The sequence below is a fragment of the Delphinus delphis genome, chromosome 17 (assembly GCF_949987515.2).
Source record: "Delphinus delphis chromosome 17, mDelDel1.2, whole genome shotgun sequence".
NCBI lineage: Eukaryota > Metazoa > Chordata > Mammalia > Artiodactyla > Delphinidae > Delphinus > Delphinus delphis.
Window position 1 is genome coordinate 78,831,025 of NC_082699.1, and position 22,112 is coordinate 78,853,136.

A 22,112-nucleotide genomic window follows, 5' to 3' on the forward strand; every position below is an offset into this window, starting at 1 on the left:
ATCCTCCAGCCCCCAGCCCAGGCAGCCCAGGAAACGCGCTCAAGGGTCAGGGCTCTGAGAAGGCCACCTGTCTGACCCTGGGGACCGCACTCCGGGAGCCCAACCCAGAAACAGGCAGCAGCACAGAGACAGACTGCACGTTCCTGATGCTGAAGACGGACCAGCCCGAGAGCGGTCCCGCATCTCAGCTGAACAACCACACAGAGCTGACAGCGCCATCTGTGCCTCTGAAAGGCACATCTTCAGTGTGCGACGGGGGCACGCATAGCCCCAGCCCTAAGTGTGTCCCTAAGGACATCAGTGACTGAAACGCGACTCCACGAAACGCCTGTGGGCCTGAGAAGAGGCTGGCAGGAGGCCACCCGAGTGCCCACGAGCACGCACTGCTTTCACCATCAGGAAACAATACATGCTACTTTCAAAAAGAAACGTAAAGAATAACTTAAAGCAGAATTGCACACAAAATCTGCCCAGGGCCCTCTGTTGCCTGGCTCTGCGCCCCGAGACTTGGCAGGGGTGGTCCCAGACTGCTTGGGTGGACGGAGAGAAGGAAGGAGGGGTGGGGGGACGGACGGACGAGTGGGTGGCTGGGTTCTGGCCTGTCCACTGAGAGAGGTGCAGCCTGAGCCACACGTCCAGCCCCTCCCGGGGCCTCAGAGTCTTCCTCCCTGAAGGGGAACAGCCTTACCTGCCCCCTTCCTTCCCAGGGTACTTGCGGGATGCAAGGAGCCGAGGGCAGGGCTGAGCCCCGCCAGCAGGAAGCCCTACCTGCTGCCACAAGCTAATTCCAAAGCATCAGGAATCATCAGGGCAGAGAACGCTAAACCCACTGGTGACTGGCCCAGACCTCGGAGGTGCAGCCGGAGCTCTGGTGTGTGGCAGACACGTGAGGGGACAGTCAGTGAAGCAAAAAGTGTGCAAGAGACGCATGTCCCGCCACCTGAGTGCACACCTGTACACAGGTGTGTCTACATGGGTGTCACACATCTGTGTTGGGGGTGGCCCCACGTGAGCCCAGCCAGCTGTCGGGCTGGTGTGTAGATGGGCCGGCATGCGAGTGGGTGCAGGGCACATCCGTGTACACCCACACGCACCACACGCACACTCACAGGCTGTCCCGCAGCTCCTGCGTGCCACTTGGCGTCCCCAGGGACCGGAGGCTCTGCTCCAAGAAGGCCACTGCCGAGAGAAGGGGGCAGGAGTCAGGGGCAGCGGGGCGCCACCACGCAGTCCCACCTCCAGGATGCGCCCCCAGCCTGCCTCTGTGCAGGGACGTGGGCACCGAGACCCCACAGCAGGGCCCCAGGGCAGCCCTCTCCCCAGCTGTCCAGAGACAGAGGCCCTGAGTGGGGCTCAGGGACCCTGGGGAGCTGCCCCAGTGGGCCTCGCCCTGGCTTTGGGGAGGGAGGGGCTTCTCTCCCCCGCTGGTCAGCGCTCTCTGACCTGGGAGAGCTCAGAGTTCAGGGCAAATGCGAGCTCCCACCCACGAGGGTACAGGGAGCCCGGGCCACCCTGTGCCCATGCCCCCGTGTCCTGAGGGAGTGGAGGACAAGCCCTGTCCTCGTGGGCTGTGGCTCTCGCCCTGACCCCTAGCCTCGGTGACCTGTGAGGGGGCGGCCCTGCCAGTCTGAGGGAGGCTCTGACACGCTCCTCCCCAGGGGGCCCATCCAGGTCCCAGGTGTGCGACGGGGGAGGGAGGAACGGGCCCAAGAGGGCACCTGCCAAGGACACAGCCCAGCCTGAGCCCAAAGCACTGGGCTCATGCCCTGCCCCCACCTCGCTGTCCTGCGTCGGCAGGGCCTGGGCCACAGGGCACCCTAGTGCGGGAGGCCACCACCCCGAACCTCCCGCAGTGCACTCCGCGGCCCGGACCAGGGCAGGGTGAGGCCAGGGCACTGACTCACCATTGGAGTTGATTCGGAAGACGCTGGCCGACGTCTCCTGGAACAGCTCCTGGAGGTCACTCAGGTCCATCTCAGTGGCTGTGAGGAGACAGGAGGGGGAGGTCACATCTTCACTGCGCAGCCTGAAGGCGGGTCCCTGGGTGGATCCCAGGGCCACCATGCTTGGGCAGAGCCACCCCCTCCCAGCTGTGTCCCCTCGGGGTCCAGCAGAGCCTCAGAGACAGAACAGGAGCCGCAATGCTCAGTGGGGGCCGAAGAGAAGGGCAAAGGGGGCAGCTCCTTGGGCCAAGCCCCCACTGCTGGGCACAGCCCAGGGCAACGGCAGCCTCAGAAACTGCGGAAGTCAGAAAACCCCGCAATAACATCTTTAAGCACTGAAAAGAAAGGAAAAAAAAATCAGTCAACCAGAACTCTGTACCCAGTGGAGATATATTTCAAAACTAGAGGCAAAATAAAGACTGATTCTCAGACAGAAAAAAGCTGAGAGAAGCTCTTTCAGCCAGAGATGCAGGACAGGAAATGTTGAAAGCAGCTCAGGAGGGCAAAGGACGCTTGGATCGGCCGGAGGAGCTGAAGACCGCAGTGGGCGAGCGTGCGGGCAAGCGAAGACATACTGTCTCGCTCTTGACCTAGTTCAGAGTCAGATCATCGGAGCCAAACGAGCACCAACGGCGTTAGACATGACGTATGTGCGGGGTGCAGGGGCGCAGACGGGAGTCCTGTAAGGAGCTCACACACCAGGAGCAGGCGAGGCTGTTCCTCGAGGGAAGGCCACGGACGCTAAAGACGCTGGTTACACACTCCAAGCAAAGCCGCTCAAAACCAGAACACCCCTAAGCCAACAGCGGAGGGAACACAGAGCACTGCACCCCACTCGGTCACTCCAAAGAAAGAAGGCACAGCGGAGGTAACACAGAGCACTGCACCACGCTCGGTCACGCCAGAGAAAGAAGGCACAGCGGAGGTAACACAGAGCACTGCACCCCACTCGGTCACACCAAAGGAAGAAGGCACAGCGGAGGTAGCACAGAACACTGCACCACGCTCGGTCACGCCAAAGGAAGAAGGCAGAGAGAAGAAGGACGAGGGGTCACAGGGAAACAAAGGAAGCAACTATCGACGTGGCAGATTTACCCCAAACACACACGTTTTGACACGAGAGAGAACCCATCTAAGGCAGGGTCATGCATCACAGCCCACGCATGACCAGTAAAGATCACGCTGGAGTGTGGATTCAGAACATCTCTGTCATCACCGGAAGCTCAGGGTGAACTGCTGCCACCACTCAATCCACAGCAGAGATGTCAGATGGGACAAAAGCAAACTCGACGGCACGCCGAACACGAGAAACCCAGCTCACGTGTAAAATCAGATACAGCTTATAAAGTAAAGGATTGGAAAGTGCATCCATGTAACAGTAATCATGAGACAGCTGGAGGGGCCACGACTGACATCAGACAGAGTAGCACTCAGGACGATGGGTCCAACCAGAGACCAAAAGGACGTGGTTACAATGGTATCGGGGACGAGCGACAAAGACAAATGACCTAAATATGCACCTCGTATCACTGTGTGAAAATACACGAAGTAGAAACTGGCAAAACTGAGACTCGCCGACACCCCACTCTCAGGAGTTCCCAGTACGAGCAGACAGAAGATCCGCTGTCTGTCAGTGCTCTCCAGCAACTTGACCGGAATGAACATCGCAGGACGCGCCACCCAGGAGCAGCGGAACGCACATCCTTGTCAGACACACAAGCAACTCGCAGAGGATGCCGATACCTCAGGCCATAAAGCAAGTCTCGATTGTTGATAATAGTTGAAATTACGCACAGTATATTCTCTGACCACAACAGAACTAGGAACCAATAACAGAAAGAGATCTGGAAATAGACACTTATTTGAAAAACAACACATTTCCAAATAACCATTAGGAAAGAAAAAAATCACAAAGGAAATTAGAAAATATTTTAAACTGAATGAAAACATAATACAAATGTGTGTAAGTAAAGCAATGTGCTGAGGATAATTTATAGCAATAAATACTTACATTAGAAAAGGATAAAAGTCCCAAGTCAACGATCTAACAGAAACAAATCAACCCCAAAGTAGAAAGGAAATAATAAAGGTCAGCAGAAATCAGTTAAATCGAAGTGGGTAAATAGAGAAAATTGATGAAGTAAAAATCTGGCTCTTTGAAACTATCAACAAAATTGATAGACTTGCAGCCAGACTAGTTGAGAACAAAACAGAAAAGAAACAAATTAGCAACATCAGGAAGGAAGGAGGAGCTCTCACTACAGGTCCTACAGGCATTCAGATGACACGAGGGGAACTTTAGGAACAACTCGTGCCAGCAACTCTGACAACTTGGACAAAACAGGCAAGTCCCTCGAAAGACACAAAACAATGAAGCTCGCTCGAGAAGGACCGCAGCAAGGGTGGCACAGACTGTTAGAGAGACTGTGGGTGACAATCCTCCCACAGAGAAAGAAAGGCCGTCTCAGATGGTGGCCACACATTTAAGGGAAGAATAATACCAATTCTACAGAAAGCCTTTCGGAAAACAGGAGGAAACGATTCCCCACTCATTTCAATACTGGCCTCATAGTTTCCCTAATCAGACAGCGTGGGCTGTATAAGCAGAGACACAGATTGAAAGAAACATGGAAACAGAGGCGCCCGGGTCATTCCATGTTCAACCAACAGTGCGGTAACTGGGTATCTACAGAACCTCGACCCCAAATCCACCACACTCAAAAATGAACTCAACGTGGACCACAGGTTCAATACAGGTGTCTGGCAGGTCCCTTGCCTTGTCTCCAGAATCAAGGTTGAGCAGATGCACGCGACAGGCCAGCAGCCCAGGAAGAGACGGACGTGGGTGTGAGCAGACGCTGCACCAAAGAAGAAGGATGAACGGACAGACAGCACAGGACAAGCCCCTGGTGCAGAGACCGGGCTGCATCGCAGCGAGGCCCCTCTCCCGCCAGCTCTGTGTGGCTGAAGCCAGCATGACTGCCAGCAGGGACGCCAAGCAGAGGGCTTCTCACAGCTGCCCTGGGGCCTGAAAACGTACAACCGCTGTGGACGATGGCTCGGCAGTTTCTTACAAAGTTAAACTTACACTCACGCTGGACCAGCAATTCGACTCTCAGGTGTTTATCCAAACCCGCCAAGAAAGCGAGGACGTGTTTCCACACAGATGTTCACACGCCCTTTTACTGCGCCAAAAGCCGGCAACGAGGAGCCCGCCCACCACGTGGACAGACACAAACCGTAGAGCGGCCCCTCCCGAGCAACAGAAGGACAAGCTATGACACACCCCACACCCACGGCCAGTCCTCGAACATATTAGGACAGGGGAGGAAGCCGGAGCCGAAGGAGAGCAGCCCGCAGACCTCACACAGGCTGGGAGGGAGAGCAGAGCTGGGCCGGCATCTGGAGGGGAGCAGGGGCCACACACTGCAGCCCCGGCTCTAGGCCAGCCCAGCCCCAGGGCAGCACGGAGATGTGACACTCGTGCAGCGGGGACCCAGCGCAGGTACTGGGCGCCCTCACCCTCCTACGGCTCCACAGCTGCTGCCACGAGGGCCTCACACAGCAGTTCTGCGGCCCGTGTGCCGCCCAGACGGCACCTATTATTACCGCCCCAGCGCTCTCTGGGCTGCCAGACAGCAGGCCTGCGCTGACCTCGCCCTCCCTGACCCGCTGTGCCTGACTGCAGCCTCTGTGGAGAAGTCAGGCCCCGCAGAGCGATGCTCCCCTGGAAAGCCCGGGAAGGGCTCTGCCTGGGAGGCCCGAGGTAACCGGGGTAACAGGGTCTCAGGTCCCCACCCGCCCATCCTGAAGCTGCAGGGCCAGCCCAGCCCGAGCCAAGGCCTCGTCTGGACACTGAACCAGAAACAGAGAGAGAAAAGCAAGCGCGTGTGGGACGGAGCAGGGTAAGCGCTGCCCTGGAGACCCTGTGTTTCAGCTTCACGTGTGACACTGCCAGGAGAAGAGGTCTTCCTCACTGTAGGTCACAGCCCAAAGGCTGGAACCAGGTGCCCTTGAGAAGACAGCTGCATCTTGTCTGTGCCTGGCTCTGCTCTGCGACGGGTGAGGGAGGGGACGAGCACCACCGAGGAGGAAGCCAAGCCCCTGGACGCCTGGGGTTTAGACGCTGTCACGTGCACGACGGCCGGCTGGGCGAGCACGTGAGTGAAGGAGCAGAGGATGAAGGACAGGAAGGATCCAGAGATCGTGGAGGGAGGACTGAGGGGAGGGACAGTGGCCTTCAGTGGCCACGAGCTTCCTGCCGGCTGAGCTGGGCGATGAACTCACCTCTGGGCAACTCGGGGCTGAGGCCCTCAGAGGGCAGAGACTGGCAGGAGAAGGTCTTGGCCACGACCTGCTCCACAGGCGTGAGAGCCAGGGCCTGGGGCTTGGCAGGGCCGGGGCCAGGGGCCACTCCACGCAGGTCGCCCAGCTTGCGCCGCACGACGGCACGCAGGTCCCGCCACTTGTGCTTGAGGTCCACGATGTCGCGGCGGCAGTAGCCCAGCGCGTTCACGGCCTGCAGGATGCGGCTCCACACGCGGTACCTCCGGGTGGGCTCGGCCCTCAGCAGCCCGGTGCCAAACAGCAGCTGGTGGTGCTTGCTGACCTTGGCCACCAGCACCTCCGTCTCCTGCGGACAGAAGTTGGGCTTCCTCTTCTTGGCCCGGGAGGCCCTGGGCCCCGCCACCCGGCCATGGGCCCTTGCAGCCAAGTCCTTCCTCGGGCCGGCAGGCGGCGAGGTGCGCTCCGATGTCCCGCTGCCGTCCGTGGCGACCCCTGGCCCTGGAAAGGCACCAAAAGGCGGGTGTTTAAGGCCCCGGCCAGTGGAGTGGCAGATACGGTGGAGGCTCCCGGGGAGCCTCTTCAGATCCAGAACATTGCTGCCAGCTCCCACCCACCGGTCCCCTCCCTGCTGGGTTGTCCAGAGGCCTGGGTCCAAGTCCTGGCCCTGCAGCTGCCTGGCTGGGCGCCATGCGGCAAGGACCTCACTTCCGGGCCATGGTGCCCATCTACCTCCAAAAAGGGCCACCCAGCCCTACCTGCCTCCAGAAGCTGATGTCAGGGGCAAAGGAGTGAGAAGGTTGGGACAGCTGTCTCCTGTCCGCAGGGAGAAGGCCCTCTGGGGCCAGGGCCAGCCTGGGGACAGCACTCACCACTGACACGCCAGACACCCTGGCCAAGAACCCACCCCTTGGGGCGCCACTGACCCCTGCCTTCCTGCCCAGCTGCATGAGTCCTGCCCTCGGCTTCCCCTCCCACGCAGCGTCCTCCTGAAGCACACGCCGAGGACCCGACACTCGCCTGCCAGCCCCCTCTGCAAGGAGGATGCAGGCTCTGGGGCCAAGAGACCAAGGGGTCACGGGAGCCGGTCCAGCCCCTCACTCTGTCCTGTAGGGTCAGCCTCGTCCCTGAAGCCCACAGGGCCCTGACAGCCTGGCAACATCCCTCCTGCCACTGGTCCAGCCCCACCACGCCATCAGCTGGCCCTGGGAAGGGACATGCTGGTGGGGGTGAGGGTGGAGACGGGCCAGGCCCCCGCTTTTAGTGTTTGTCTGTTTTTAATATTTATTTATTTATTTGGTTGCACCAGGTCCTAGTTGCAGCACGTGGGCCCCTTAGTTGCAGCTTGCCAGCTCCTCAGTTGCAGCATGCGAACCCTTAGTTGCCTCATGTATGTGGGATCTAGTTCCCTGACCAGGGATCGAACCCAGGTCCCCTGCATTGTGAGCAAGGAGTCTTATCCACTGTGCCACCAGGGAAGCACCCACAGCCTGAGCCCCTGGAAGTCCATGCCCCGCCTGACCCTGCCTCCTCAGTGCTCATCATCTCTGGGTGGCCTTCACTGGGACCCCCAGACCCAGCATCCCAGCGGAAGTACCTCGCTTCCTGGCCCTTGGGCCTCTGGGTGTACCGGCCGGCCCCAGATCACCTTCCCCGTCCTTGCCCACACAGGGGTCCTGCAGGCTGCTCTCTGGCGACGGGCAGGGGAAATGACGGATTCCGTACTCAGTCCAACATTTAGCGCACTCTACAGACAGCAAGGGACAGTCTCGGTTATGCCCCGCCTGCCTGCAGAGTGGCTCAGGGTGCCGCTGGTAGAACAAGGCTCTCACGCAGCACAGCAGGTGTGCCAGGCCCTCCAAACATCCATGTTGACAGCTCCACTCACTCAGACCCACCTCCTCCAGGAAGCCCTCCCTGACTGCCACACCCTCCAGAACGCCCCGTTTGCTGAAAGAGAGCAATCAGTTCAGAACTTTAAATTTTCCAATCTTTCTCCACACCCAGGTTCTTCTGAAAGGTAATTCCAAACCAGTACGAAACTCCTTAGAGCAGAGCCTCAGATGTGGCCCACAGACCAGGCCAGGCCTTTGACAGGTGTTATCTGTGTGCAACAAACAGCGCGGCAAAAATGGAGAATAAGGCCTTGGGAACGTCTGTGGCAATTTGAAATCGCCGCAACACCAGCACAGGACCATACTGCTGTATTTCATGAAAACACTGTTCCTGGTGTACTGGAAGTGAAAATAAAAACGAGTTCCCCTGACACTTGGCTGCCGAGCTGAGGAGCAACTGTGGGGTTTCCTCTCCGATAATTTTCGTTCATTGAGAAACACTTCCTGCACAGGTCTGCCAAAATTCCTGAGCCCTAAGATGCACGTCGTGAAGACACTCAGACACCTCTCTGAGCAAGCTGCCTTCTGTCCGCGGCACCTTGGGGCCCACGGAGGCGGTGGTGCCGGGCAGAGGCTACACGCCAGAGCCCATGAGGCTGCGTGGGCCCTGCTCCGCCTGGCTCTACGAGGAGGGCACTTGCCAGAAGCCTGCTCCAGGGGAGACATCTGAGCACGTTGACAGTCTGGCAAAGTCCTGGGGACTGGCAGTCCCGGCCCGTCTCAGCGCTGAGCTCCTACAGCGGCAGCTCCTTCGCAGAAAAGGCCTCCACGTTGGGTGTATCTGCGGGTCTGAGGGTCCAGGACAGGGCCCATCTCACACGAGGTCAGGGCCTAACCTCCCCTCTTCCCCAGGGGCTTCCTGGGGAGCCTCCAGGCAGGGTCTCCTCCTCAGGCACCCACCCAGCCTCCCCTGCAGGCAGACACTCCCCAGGCCCGGGAACTCCGGCCCCAGTGACGGCTGCCCAGACAGCACTGTGTAGGGTGGAGATGCAGCCGCCCAGGTCCCGGGCGATGGGGTCACCCTTCTGCTTCGTGGGGAGCAGGGAGACCGCAGGCCCGGCTGGCAGGCCAGGTGCCACTCGATGCCCAAGCCTCGCTGGCATCCGGTCACCAGGAGTCCAGACCCTGCCCACCTCCCCCTGGTTGCTCCACAAGGTTCCCAGACACCCATGGAGGGGCCAGTCTGATCTGCCCTCCGGAATCACGTGAATTTTGAACTTTGGGGGGTGGGGGGGGAACTGGGACAATTTACATGTAAATGCAGACAATTAAAAAGGAAACAATAAAGATCATTTGCAACCACACATCCCTAGGTAAACACTGTCCACACTCGGGCTGAGGTCTCACGCATCTAGAAGACTGTGGACGGGCTTTGCCTGTTTCATTCCCCACGTCCGTCTGTCATCCCACCGGGCCGTGGATGGGTCGTCGGCACTCTCCAACAACTGATCCCCACGGCGGCCGGCTCTCTTCACTGTCTCCCCAGGCTGAGGGGTGATGGCATTTCTGAACTCTGTCTCCTACCCCCATGTGGCAAACACCTCTGCCTGTATCTCTGATTATTCCCTAACAGAGAAGAGGCGTGGCTGGGCTGAGAGGGAAGGCAGCGGGGTCTGGAGGCAGGGAGCCGTGTGCCCTCCCCTCCGGGGGAGCCCCCCCGCCACAGCCTGGCCACGGGAGAATGGCCAAGTTCACTTCCAGCTCTCCAGGTACCGGTGAGGCCGAGTGCCTTCTCCCGTGCTGCGAGCCATCCCGATCCTGTCACAGATCTGGCCCACCCGCATGAAGATTTGGCGGCGGGGGCAGTTCCTTCTATTTATGTGAACTCTTTGTGTGTTAGTCACGTCCCACTTGGCTTTTTGCTGCATTCGCGATGGGATTTTACGATAAGGGCCCACTCTGAGCTCTTCATAGTTAACTTTAGGGTCCCCGAGTAAGCCGTAACACACGGCGCTTGGCACACAGCAGGTACTGGTGACGGCAGCTGCTCCCACACCTGGGGTCTCCGCAGGGCCCCACCATTCTGGCTGGGAGGCCCAGCCCTGCCTCCCTGGGAGCCTTCCTGGTCACCCCCAGAATCACACCAGCATCCCAGAAGCAGCTGTGGTCTCAACAGCTGTCAACAAATCAGGAAGATGCAGACCCTTCTCTGACAGAAATGCAATTAACTTAGAAATCATTTTAAAAAGACAATTAGAAAGAAATATGTATGTTTGGAAATGACGAACTATAATTCTAAATAAATCCTGGATCAAAGAAGAAATCATAATGGACATAAAATATTTACAACTAAACACTAACAAAAAAATACTATATATTTTTAAATGTGTGAGATTTGACTAAAACAGTGATTATTTGGACATTTATAATCTTAAATACTTTTATTAGAAAAGAATAAAAACTAAATTTGAATGAGGTAAACATCCAGCTTAGGAGTCAGAAAAATAAAACAGCGTCAACTCAAAGAAAGGAGGAGGAAAATAGTAAAAACATGGGCAGAAATCCATCAAATTTTAAAACTAGCATATGACAGAGATCAAGAAAGTCAAGTCAGCTCTTTGGAGAGGCTCATAACACTGCCAAGGGTCTGGCAATATTGTTTACGAAAGAAGAAAACAGGAAGGTACAAATAAACAACACTAGGAATAAAAAAGAGAATGTGATCCAGGTACCACAGATGTTACCAAAACAACAGGAACAGAGCTTCACCGGGTTAACTTGCTCAGTCTCCACCACGACAGGAGGGAAGCCTAACCTGGTCCATTTTCAGGTGGTCAGGACACAGCTGGAACACGGCAGGGCAGGGGGTCGGAACCAGAGCAGCTACCCTCAGAGCTATGCCCTTGACCAAACAATAATGCTGCCCAGGTCCGACTGGACAGTGACACGCTACCACGCACGATGTCATTTCAATCCATTTGAACATTTAGACGAAGCAGACACATGTCCAGAAGAACACAACAAACTGACCCAAGAAGAAACAGAGAGCCTGGACAGCCTTCACAGATGGAGGGAGCAACGGGCAGCCCCAAGCAGCCCACAAAGAACACTCCAGGCCCGCGCAGCAGCTTTACAGCAAAATCCCAGATGCCTGTGAGGAACACAGAGACCTCTTCGCCCCAAAACTCACACAGAACATAAGCACCATTTCTACTCAACCCTGAACTAGAGCATCGGGCCGGCTCCAGACGGCAGGAAAAATAAGTGAAAGATAAAAGCATTGAAATAGAAGAGGAAAATACTGTTGCTATTCATAAATGACACTGTCTATACAGAAAACCCAAGATTCTACAAATTATTACAATTAATAAAAAGACTTTAGCAAAATGGCAGGACAAAGTCAGTGGGCAAAAGTCAATTACACTCCACAGGGAGAAATTGGCTTCCTCAAGAAATAAAGTTCAGGAGGAAAAAAGAAAAACTAAGATGGAGGAGAATCTAGAGATTTGGAAAGACTTAAAAGGCGCATCATCGACTACAACGCGTGGATCTCGTAAGGACCCCGTGGAAACGCGTGTCTCTGTGGTGCTCCGGAACCCAGCGGTGGGCAGGAAGCCACGGCTGCAACTGTACGACACTTGGTCATGGAAAAGAGACACACCCTGAAATACTCACACAGGAGATGTGCTGACGTCTCGGGCTTCCTTCTCAATGCCCTGGGCAGAGGGGTCATGAGGGCAGAGGTGAGGCTGGACCAGCCACGGGGGAGGCCCCTCACCCCAAAACCCAGTGGACGGGTGCTGGGTTCATGATATCACTGCGTCTACTGCTCTGTTTGAAGTATCTCACATTTAGAAAGTTAAAAAATAGGATGTAAAAATTAAACAAAACCTCTGGACTTTCCTTCTTAAAACAACCAGTCGTGTGTGCGTGCACCAGCAACCATGACTTGGAACGTGTAATCTATACCATTCATAATGGTACCAATTATCAAAGCAGCAAAAAACATGTTGTCATTTTGCTAAGTTTAATGGAAGATATGTAAGATCTTTATGGAGAAAATTATAAACCTTTATTGAAAGAGGTTAAAGACCCAATAAACAGAAAGACCGACACGTTCATGGGCTGGAAGACTGGTGGTGACAGAGATTCCGATTCTCACACGCTAACACAGCGGAAGCAAAGCAATCGCAGTCCAAGTCTGACGCAGGGATTCTATAATCTATTCAGCAGCAAAAGGCCAAAATACCCAAGACACTTCTAAGGAAAAACAAGTGGAGCTACTTGCCCTAAAAAATATCAAAGTTACAACAACCGCATGAAAATTAGGGTAGAACTTTGCACAGGAATAGAAAACCTGACCAGGAGAACCTGTAAGGGAAACTGTACTCATCACAGAGCTGGCACTGCAGGTCTGCAGAAAGGGATGGAATTTTCAGTCAAGGGCCCAGGGACCATCTGTTATACGGAGAAAAGTGCTATTGCACTCCACCCGCCCCTCCCCACCTCTCACCATAAACAAAAATCAATTCCAGGTGATTGCAAGACTTAAATATGAAAAACAAATTATATAAGCTTTAGAGGAAGTAAAGGCAAAATCATTATCACCGTATCATAGAGTTTATTAAACAGAAAACGCACACCGTGACAGGGATGATTGATAAACTCAGCTACGTCGTGATTAAGAACCTGCTTTCCTCAGCAGCACCATAATGAAAAGCCAGCCCAGTGGACAAAGGTTTCACCTCCAGAAACCTTGTACATCGACAAGAACAAGACAAACTCAAAGGAAAAATACACGAAGGAGTTACCCAGAGAGCCCCAAATGCCCAGTGATCACACGAAAACCTGATCAATCCCATGAGTTACCAGAGAAATGTGAATTACAACCAGAAGACACCATTCCACGCCCACAGACGGGCAAACAGTTAAGGCCGCCACCGCCCGGTGCTGAAGGGATGGGAAGCAGGGGCAGGTCAGCACAACCACCGGTCACCGAGCTGGCCACCCCCGGCCACCCCCTCGCTTGGGCCGTCCCGACAGCGCCAGCGTCCAAGGGTCCTCAGCACCACCACGCAACAGGGCCCAAAACAGGTGCCCTAACAGCCCCTCGCCCATGGACCAGGAACGCCTGCCATGGCCACACACGTGACCCAGCGCCACAGTGAAGGGAGATGGAAGGGCAGCCACGTGAACGGCAGTGACTCAGGGGCAAAACAGCAAAACCAGCAAACTGCAGAATAATTCAACCGTACAGAGTCCCAAAACACGCAGACTCACAAGGTCTGTGTGAGACTATGACATGTAGCAGCAAAACCACAAGCAAGAGCCAGGAAGCCGTAACCCACAGCCCAGGGGTGACGGGAAGGAACTGGGATCCAGGGGAGGCACCTGGGAGTCCACGTCGCCAAGCCTTAAACGTCACATTTAAAGTCCCCATGCACGCTCACTCACACTCACTGAGTCGCACATCTGCCTGGCACCCCCAAGGACACGAAATCAGTTACGTAAGCCACACGTCCTGCCGAAAACCCCCTTGGCCCAGGGAAGGGAGCCAGCGAGTGAGCAGACTGTGCGGTCAGCCTGTGGGGTGAGGGCTCGGCACCCGGAAACCTAGAAGCGGATCCCGCCCGGTGTAGCTCAGGACAGTGTCCAGCACCCCGTGGGCCTCGCTTCCCGCACTGCACACTGCACGCTAACACCTGCTCCACAGTCACCCACTCAGCCATCTGCCAAGCACCCGCAGGCCACCGCAGAATGACCGCAGACACCTAAGTCCACCCCACAGCAGAGCAGCCTGTCCTACTCTGCTCTCTCCTGGTGCCGACTCAGCCCAACGCCAATGGCGCCATCCCAGCCCAGGGCCAGGGTCACCCCTGGTCCCGGGTCACAGGCAGCGCCGGCCAGGACAGAACCCATCTACAGCCACCAACACAGCACAGTGGAGACCCGCCCACACTGCCCACTGCTGTCCTTACCTAGGGGCTGATAGCCTTGTGTGGAGGGCCCCCCAAAAGGGCCGTGGCTCCCCAGGCCGCCGCTGCCAGCGATGGATCCGTAGGACATCTTCTCACAGAAGGCAGGGCCGCCGCCTTCCTGCAGAGCTGGAAGAAACCAAACCCGGGCAGGGAGGGAGGGAAGAGGGTTTAGTGCTGGGATTCAGGATGCACTCTGGCCCCGCCCACCCTGCCTAGGAGTCTGACTCTGCTGCACCCTCACCTTGCAAGTCAACAAATAATGTGTAAATGTTGAAAAAAATCAAGCAGTAGCGACACGAGTGTGTTATTCAGAGGAAAGCATCAAAGATCTACTAGAAGAATCCAAAGCAGCTGACTCGGGACAGGAAGGAGGGCGGCCAGGGGTGACTTTTCTCTGAATTAACCATGTAGCGCTCCTTTACTCCATAAACTTCATGGATGGATAACGTAAAAATATTAAAGCTTAATTTGCAAAATTCCAGTAAGATCCTCCTCCAGAAAGATCAGTGTGGAAACAAGAGCTGCGGCTGCAGGGGTGTCTGCCTTGAGCAGACAAGATCCAGGTGGGGGCCCAGCATCTCCTCAGATCTCTGGAAGGCCGCCCCATCATTGTCCTGTGCGGCCATGCAGACCCCAGGCAGGCACAGGGACCCGAGAGGACTCGGTCCAGTTCCACAGGTGCACCCGTGCACCTACTGTGCACCAGGCAATGTGTCCAACGTGGTCAAGGGGGCCTGGCCCTGGGGACCTGAGCATCGAGTGGGCGACAAGGGATCCAACAGCAGCTTTCAGAGACCCTGGGGGCACAGCAGAGCCACAGACCGGTGGGTCCCCAGGGCAGCAGCTCAAGCGGGATCTGAGCCGGGAGCAGAGAGCAGGTGGCCAAGCCGCAGAGCCACGGTTTGAAGGGAGGGGCAGGGCAGCCCTGGGAAGACAGGAGGGACAGCAAGTGTAAGGCGGTCCCACAGCCACCTGGGGGACTGGCGGAGGCTGCGGGGCGGCACTAGGGACCCTCCAACCCAAAGGCCCACCGTGCGCCCAGCCACAGACGGGCAACTGGAAGGGACTGCGGGGCCCAGCCAACAGCACCTGTTGCTTGAGAGGCAAAAACAATCCAAGGGACTGCCACCGATGTCCAGGCAGGTGAGGGGTCGTGGCAGTCCTGGTCTGAGAAGGGCAAGTCCCCAGCCTGCCATCTCATCTAACCTGCAGTCTCACACGGCCTCTGCCTTTGCTCAGGAACTGGGAGATGGAGGCCATCCCACCGCTGGGCCACAAAGACTCAGCCCAGCCCGAGGACACTGGTCTGGGAACACGAAACGCCACCGGGCAGGACTCTGGGCCTCAAGGCCCTGGGGACCCGGAGCCCAGCGGGCCCGTCCCCGGTGGCTCGCAGCCACCCACCCCACGTGCCAGGCTGCACCCTCAGCTTCCTCCCCGCCGCTCCCGCCCATCCACCCGCAGCCAGTTCACGCCCCGACTTCTGCACCAAGGTGTCCCCCAGCAAGGGCAGGCAGCAGGCAGCAAGGACCCAAACAAAGAAGAGGGAAGGAGCCGCTGGCAACCCAGAGGGCGGGCGGAAGCTGCAGCAGGGCCAGGCCAGAGGGCCGGGCGGATGCTGCTGGGCTGTGGTGTCCCAGGGCAGCCCCAGGCTGCCTCCAAACTGCTGGGCAGAGGCCAAGGGAGCAATGCCCGCTCCCCGGGAGGCCTCCTACCAAGCGGCTTCCACCGCCCACCAGGGCTGCCAGCCTCCTCCAGCCTCGTGCCCCTGGCTCATGTTGGCGCCAGGCTGTGCCCTGGACGTCAGCCCCCTGCCCCCCAGCAGCCTGAAGGGAGCCGTCTGTCCTCAGACTGCCCAGATCCTGTCCCCCAGGCACCAGAGGAAGTGCGGGTGCCAGGGGACGCCCCCAGCAATGCAGCCCTGCCTGCAGGACAAAGCCCCCAGGCCCGGGGGAGGAGCGGCCCGCCAGCAGGATGCCAGGGGACACGGGCTAGAGGGGGCACCCGGACACGGCTCAGGCTGGGGGCCAACAAGCCGAGCTCCAGGGCCAGCGCTAGGCTGTGGTAGGGCCGTCTCTGCCCCGGATGGGCTCCCACGCAGGGCGTGACCTCTGCCTGCAGCTCTCTCCTGCCGGCCTGGGTCTCTCAGAGGCTGGGGCCCCCCAAGACCAGGGTCGACCTTCCCAGCAGCAGACAAGGAACGGTACTGTCTAGACGGGGGTGCCACAGAATGGGCCCTGCCCCCCTCACTAAGCTGAAGGGACCCCCCTCCCCAAGGATGGAGAGCCGGTCCTCCCAAGCTGGGGCCTGCACAAGTCACTTCACCCCCCTGGTCCTGCTTTCTCATCTGTAATAGGGGGTAGCACGCCCGCCCTTAGCAGATCAGGGTGAGGCGTCAATCAGTGACCTTCAGGAGCTCACCTGTGAGCCTGTGCCCCGTGGTGACATGGGGCCACATGCGGCACTGGACAGCAGCGGCGCTGAGTGAGGGCCAGGCCTGGGGGCCGGAGAAGCGAGAGCAGCATGGCTGTCCCTCCTTCCTCCCGCCCTCAGCCTCCCGAAGGCCTGAGCCCACAAGGAACCGCAAGATGCGCCCAAAACCCAGAGCAGGAGGAGGGCACGGGGACCCCGCAGCCCCCCTGGAGGTACGAGCTGACCTCTGCCCGATGGCTGCGCCTCGCCCTGCACCTCGCTCCTGCTGGAGCCTCTCTGAGGCCCTCCCGGCCGAGGTGATGGGCCTGACAGCAGCAGCAGGTGTCCTCCCCACTGGAGGGTCCACTCCCGGGCCCGCCCCACACCCACCTGCAGGGGAGCTGCTGGGGCAGACCTGCCCCGATTCTGCTCTGCGCTCTGCTCCACCCTGGGCCCAGCGGCATGGCTCCGGGTCCTGACCTGCGTTGCTTAGAGACTGCAGAGCTGCCCCGGCGAGGGCGAGGGCGAGGGCGAGGTAGGAGGCAACACTGATGCCCAGTCCCACCCACGCCACTCCAGGCAGAGGCGGAGCAGCCCAGGCTGCTGCCCACTGAGGGCCAGGAGGACACGGTGAGTCGGCCCGCACACGGCAGCCCTCAAGCTAGACCCACACTTCCCCCCACTGACCACCCCCCATGGGCCCACCGAAGGGGCTTCCGATGGGGGGCATTGGGGAAGCCAAAGCAGCTTGGAGACCCCGGGAGGAAGGCAAGGACATCACTCAAGACCAGGCTGCCCGGCACCAGGCCCCGCATCTGGAGTGTCCTGCAGAGAAGACATCTGGGACCTGTCTGGGGTCATGGGGGCCTTGGAGGATGACAGGCGTCTACCGTGGGCCCAGGGGAGGGGGTGGAGGTCCCTGTGCCAGGCATCCCCTGATCTAGCTCAAACCCCCAATTTTTTTTTTAACATCTTTATTGGAGTATAATTGCTTTACAATGGTGTGTTAGTTTCTGCTGTATAACAAAGTGGATCAGCTACACGTATACATGCATCCCCATATCTCCTCCCTCTTGCATTTCCCCCCCACCCTCCCTATCCCACCCCTCTAGGCGTTCACAAAGCACCGAGCTGATCTCCCTGTGCTATGCGGCTGCTTCCCACTATCTATTTTACATTTGGTAGTGTGTATATGTCCATGCCACTCTCTCACTTCGTTTCGGCTTACCCTTCCACCTCCCCGTGTCCTCAAGTTCATTCTCTATGTCTCCGTCTTTATTCCTGTCCTGCCCCTAGGTTCTTCAGAAACTTTTTTTTTTTTTAGATTCCAAATATATGCGTTAGCATACAGTATTTGTTTTTCTCTTTCTGACTTACTTCACTCTGTATGACAGTCTTTAGGTCCATCCACCTCACTACAAATAACTCATTTTCATTTCTTTTTATGGCTGAGTAATATTCCATTGTATACATGTGCCACATCTTCTTTATCCATTCATCTGTTGATGGACACCTAGGTTGCTTCCATGTCCTGGCTGTTGTAAACAGTGCTGCAATGAACACTGTGGTACATGACTCTTTTTGAATTACGGTTTTCTCAGGGTATATGCCCAGTAGTGGGATTGCTGGGTCATATGGTAGTTCTATTTGTAGTTTTTTAGGAACCTCCATACTGTTCTCCATAGTGGCTGTATCAATTTACATTCCTCCCTTTTCTCCACACCCTCTTCAGCATTTGTTTGTAGATTTTTTAATGATGGCCATTCTGACTGGTGTGAGGTGACACCTCACTGTAGTTTTGATTTGCATTTCTCTAATGGTTAGTGATGTTGAGCATCCTTTCATGTGTTTGTTGGCAGTCTGTATATCTTCTTTGGAGAAATGTCTGTTTAGGTCTTCTGCCCATTTTTGGATTGGGCTGTTTGTTTTTTTGATATTGAGCTGCATGAGCTGCTCGTATATTTTGGAGATTAATCCTTTGTCAGTTGCTTCGTTTGCAAATATTTTCTCCCATTCTGAAGGTTGTCTTTTCGTCTTGTTAATGGTTTCCTTTGTTGTGCAAAAGCTTTTAAGTTTCATTAGGTCCCATTTGTTTATTTTTGTTTTTATTTCCATTTCTCTAGGAGGTGGGTCAAAAAGGATCTTGCTGTGATTTATGTCACAGAGTGTTCTGCCTATGTTTTCCTCTAAGAGTTTGATAGTTTCTGGCCTTACATTTAGGTCTTTAATCCATTTTGAGCTTATTTTTGTCTATGGTGTTAGGTAGTGTTCTAATTTCATTCTTTTACATGTAGCTGTCTAGTTTTCCCAGCACCACTTATTGAAGAGGCTGTCTTTTCTCCATTGTATATTCTTGCCTCCTTTATCAAAGATAAGGTGACCATATGTGTGTGGGTTTATCTCTGGGCTTTCTATCCTGTTCCATTGATCTCTATTTCTGTTTTTATGCCAGTACCATACTATCTTGATTACTTTTGTAGCTTTGTAGTATAGTCTGAAGTCCAGGAGCCTGATTCCTCCAGCTCCATCTTTCTTTCTCAAGATTGCTTTGGCTACTCGGGGTCTTTTGTGTTTCCATACAAATTGTGAACTTTTTTGTTCTAGTTCTTTGGAAAATGCCACTGGTAGTTTGATAGGGATTGCACTGAATCTGTAGATGGCTTTGGGTAGTATAGTCATTGTCACAATGTTGATTCTTCCAATCTAAGAACATGGTATATCTCTCCATCTGTTTGTATCATCTTTTATTTCTTTCATCAGTGTCTTATAGTTTTCTGCATACAGGTCTTTTGTCTCCTTAGCAAAGTTTATTCCTAGGTATTTTATTCTTTTTGTTGCAATGGTAAATTGGAGTGTTTCCTTAATTTCTCTTTCAGATTTTTCATCATTAGTGTATAGGAATGCAAGAGATTTCTGTGCATTAATTTCATATCCTGCTACTTTACCAAATTCATTGATTAGCTCTAGTAGTTTTCTGGTAGCATCTTTAGGATTCTTTACGTATAGTATCGTGTCATCTCAAACAATGACAGTTTTACTTCTTTTCTGATTTGGATTCCTTTTCTTTCTTTTTCTTCTCTGACTGCTGTGGCTATAACTTCCAAAACTATGTTGAATGATAGCATTGAGAGTGGGCAACCTTGTCTTGTTCCTGATCTTAGCGGAAATGGTTTCAGTTTTTCACCATTGAGAATGATGCTGGCTGTGGGTCAAACCCCAATTTTTAAGAAGAGAAACTGAACTCAGGGAGGGAAACCGACTCACCCAAGTCACAGAGACAGACGGGGTCTAGGAAGCCCCCCAACACCCCTCCCCATGGCTGCAGTCCTCCCACCCGCCCTCCCCAGTACTCTCTGCCCTGGGTACTACGGTCCCACTGTGGTCCCACAGCTGGGGAGGAAGAAAAGAGCAACTCCCGCACCTGCCTGGTACCCTGCCAGCGCCCTCCCTGCCCACTGGAGCTGGCAGGCGGCGTGTGAATGCAGTCTGCACTGCACACAGACGGTGCAGAGAGAGATGTGAGTGGGTACACGGAGCCGCACAAGGACCAGTCGTTCACACAGCTGTGAGTGTGATGTTCATCTTCTTCCCAGCCTTGTCCCCTAAGACGGGGTAATGCCCCAGAGCAACGGACACGCCCAGCACGCAGATTTTGGTTACAAAGTACCATTCTTCACAAAAAGGAATTAAGACTGCTTGGAGAAATGGTTGATTCCAGGACTGGGCAGAGAAAGTAAAAGATAAGCCTAGAATATTCTGTTACACAAAAGAGTACGGAAGTGCTCGAAGCAAGGTGGGGCTGTCCCCAAAGGACACAGGAACCAGCCTGAAAGGCTTCCACTGGCTAAATCTGGAACAACCTGAGCATGAAAATAGACAATAGCGGAACTTCCCTGGTGGCGCAGTCGTTAAGAATCCGCCTGCCAATGCAGGGGACACGGGTTCGAGCCCTGGTCTGGGAAGATCTCACATGCCGTGGAGCAACTAAGCCCGTGCGCCACAATTACTGAGCCTGCGCTCTAGAGCCCACAAGCCACAGCTACTGAAGCCCGCGTGCCTAGAGCCAGTGCTCACAACAAGAGAAGCTACCACAATGAGGAGCCTGCGCACCGCAACGAAGAGTAGCCCCTGCTCGCCACAGCTAAAAGAATGCCCACACACAGCAATGAAAACCCAATGCAGCCAATAAATAAATAAATAAATAAATTTAAAAAAAAAAAAGAATCCGCCTGCCAATGCAGCAGATATGGGTTCGAGCCCTGGTCTGGGAAGATCCCACATGCCATGGAGCAACTAAGCCCGTGTGCCACAACTACTGAGCCTGTGCTCTAGAGCCTGCAGGCCACAACTACTGAGCCCATGTGCCAAGAGCCCATGCTCCGCAACAAGAGAAGCCACCACAATGAGAAGCCCCCGCGCTGCAACTAGAGAAAAGCCCGCACGCAGCAACGAAGACCCGATGCAGCCAAAAAATACTTAATTTTTAAAAAATAGACAATGGTAGTAAAAGATAATTTTTATTTATTATAGCCTTATAATAAAGAAGTAAAACAGAAATCCATGAGTCCACATGGTTATAAACAAATAAACAAGTGAAAAAAAGGAAAAAGCTCTTTCTTAGAGCATATACTGACAACTGGGGAAGGAATGATGGAATTAGCAACATTGTGACCATAATTGATTCAGGCAAGAATGTCCAGTGGACCTTAGAGCTGGTGGGTGAAAGTCCCATGAGTAACAGGATATTCACATAGTCTCAAAGTATCTTCCCCAAGAAACTTACTAATTAAAAATGGAAAAAGAATAACCTTGTAGAGGAGAAACCTGGCAGACTAGTCACCTTAACCCAAGGACCTACATCACACCATCGGGGACACATCAGACGTCATGTGCCTCCTGCTGCCACACGCGCTGAGGAGGACACGGCAGCGCCTTCCAGGTCCGCCTGCCAAGAACAAACAATTGTGGAGACATCAGACACACCCAGCTGAGTGAAAGCCTGCAAAACAACTGACCTGCAGTCTTCACCAATGTCAGTTTCGGGAAACAAAGACAGAGGAACTAACCGTACAGGTTCAAGGAGGCTAAAGGGACGTCACTCCCCAAAACCAACACACAATCCTGGATTTCATTTTGCTAAGACGAGTTACTGGGATCCCTCACAAGGTCTGTCCCGTGAACACCAGTAAGACCCTTAGGCTAGAGTACTGGCTGGTTAATGTCCTGATTTTGATAACCGCCCTGCAGTTACGTAAGAGATCATGTATTTGGGGATCGAGGAGCATCACATCTGCAGCTCACCGAGCAGTTCAGAAGAACACACGACGTTCACACGAACATGAAGAGGGAAGGAGATGAAGCAAATACGGGGAAACGGTAACACATGGGGAATCTGGTGGAAAGGTAGGCTTTCTGTTAATTTGGTAACTTTTCTTTAAAACTAGAATTACTGCGTCCAAGAGTTTTAAGTTCAAAATAAAATGAAAATTCTACTAGAGTTTTTTTTTAATAAATTTAAGAAAGATGCAAGATCTGTGTACTGAAAACTAAAATAAAAAAAAATTATTAAAAGTAAAGGAAACATAAAACAAATGAGGGGCCACGCCGTGTTCGTGGTCTGGGCACCAAGACTGCACAGCTACAGAACCAGCTGTAACACA

At 54.8% G+C, this 22,112-nt stretch overlaps 1 protein-coding gene across 2 annotated transcripts in view; it reads right to left on the reverse strand.

The window, feature by feature from the left end:
• The window catches only part of TSNARE1 (t-SNARE domain containing 1), a 79,880-nt gene that overhangs the window by 36,461 nt on the left and 21,307 nt on the right, over positions 1–22,112 (reverse strand). For both annotated transcript variants that reach the window (XM_059995256.1, XM_059995257.1), the window contains exons 2-5: positions 14,041–14,166; positions 6,231–6,728; positions 1,905–1,982; positions 1,110–1,179 (exon numbers count right to left, since the gene is read on the reverse strand). In XM_059995256.1, coding sequence (XP_059851239.1) covers positions 1,110–1,179; positions 1,905–1,982; positions 6,231–6,728; positions 14,041–14,128 — 734 coding nt within the window. In that variant the 5' untranslated portion in view covers positions 14,129–14,166. The remainder of the gene's footprint in view (positions 1–1,109; positions 1,180–1,904; positions 1,983–6,230; positions 6,729–14,040; positions 14,167–22,112) is intronic.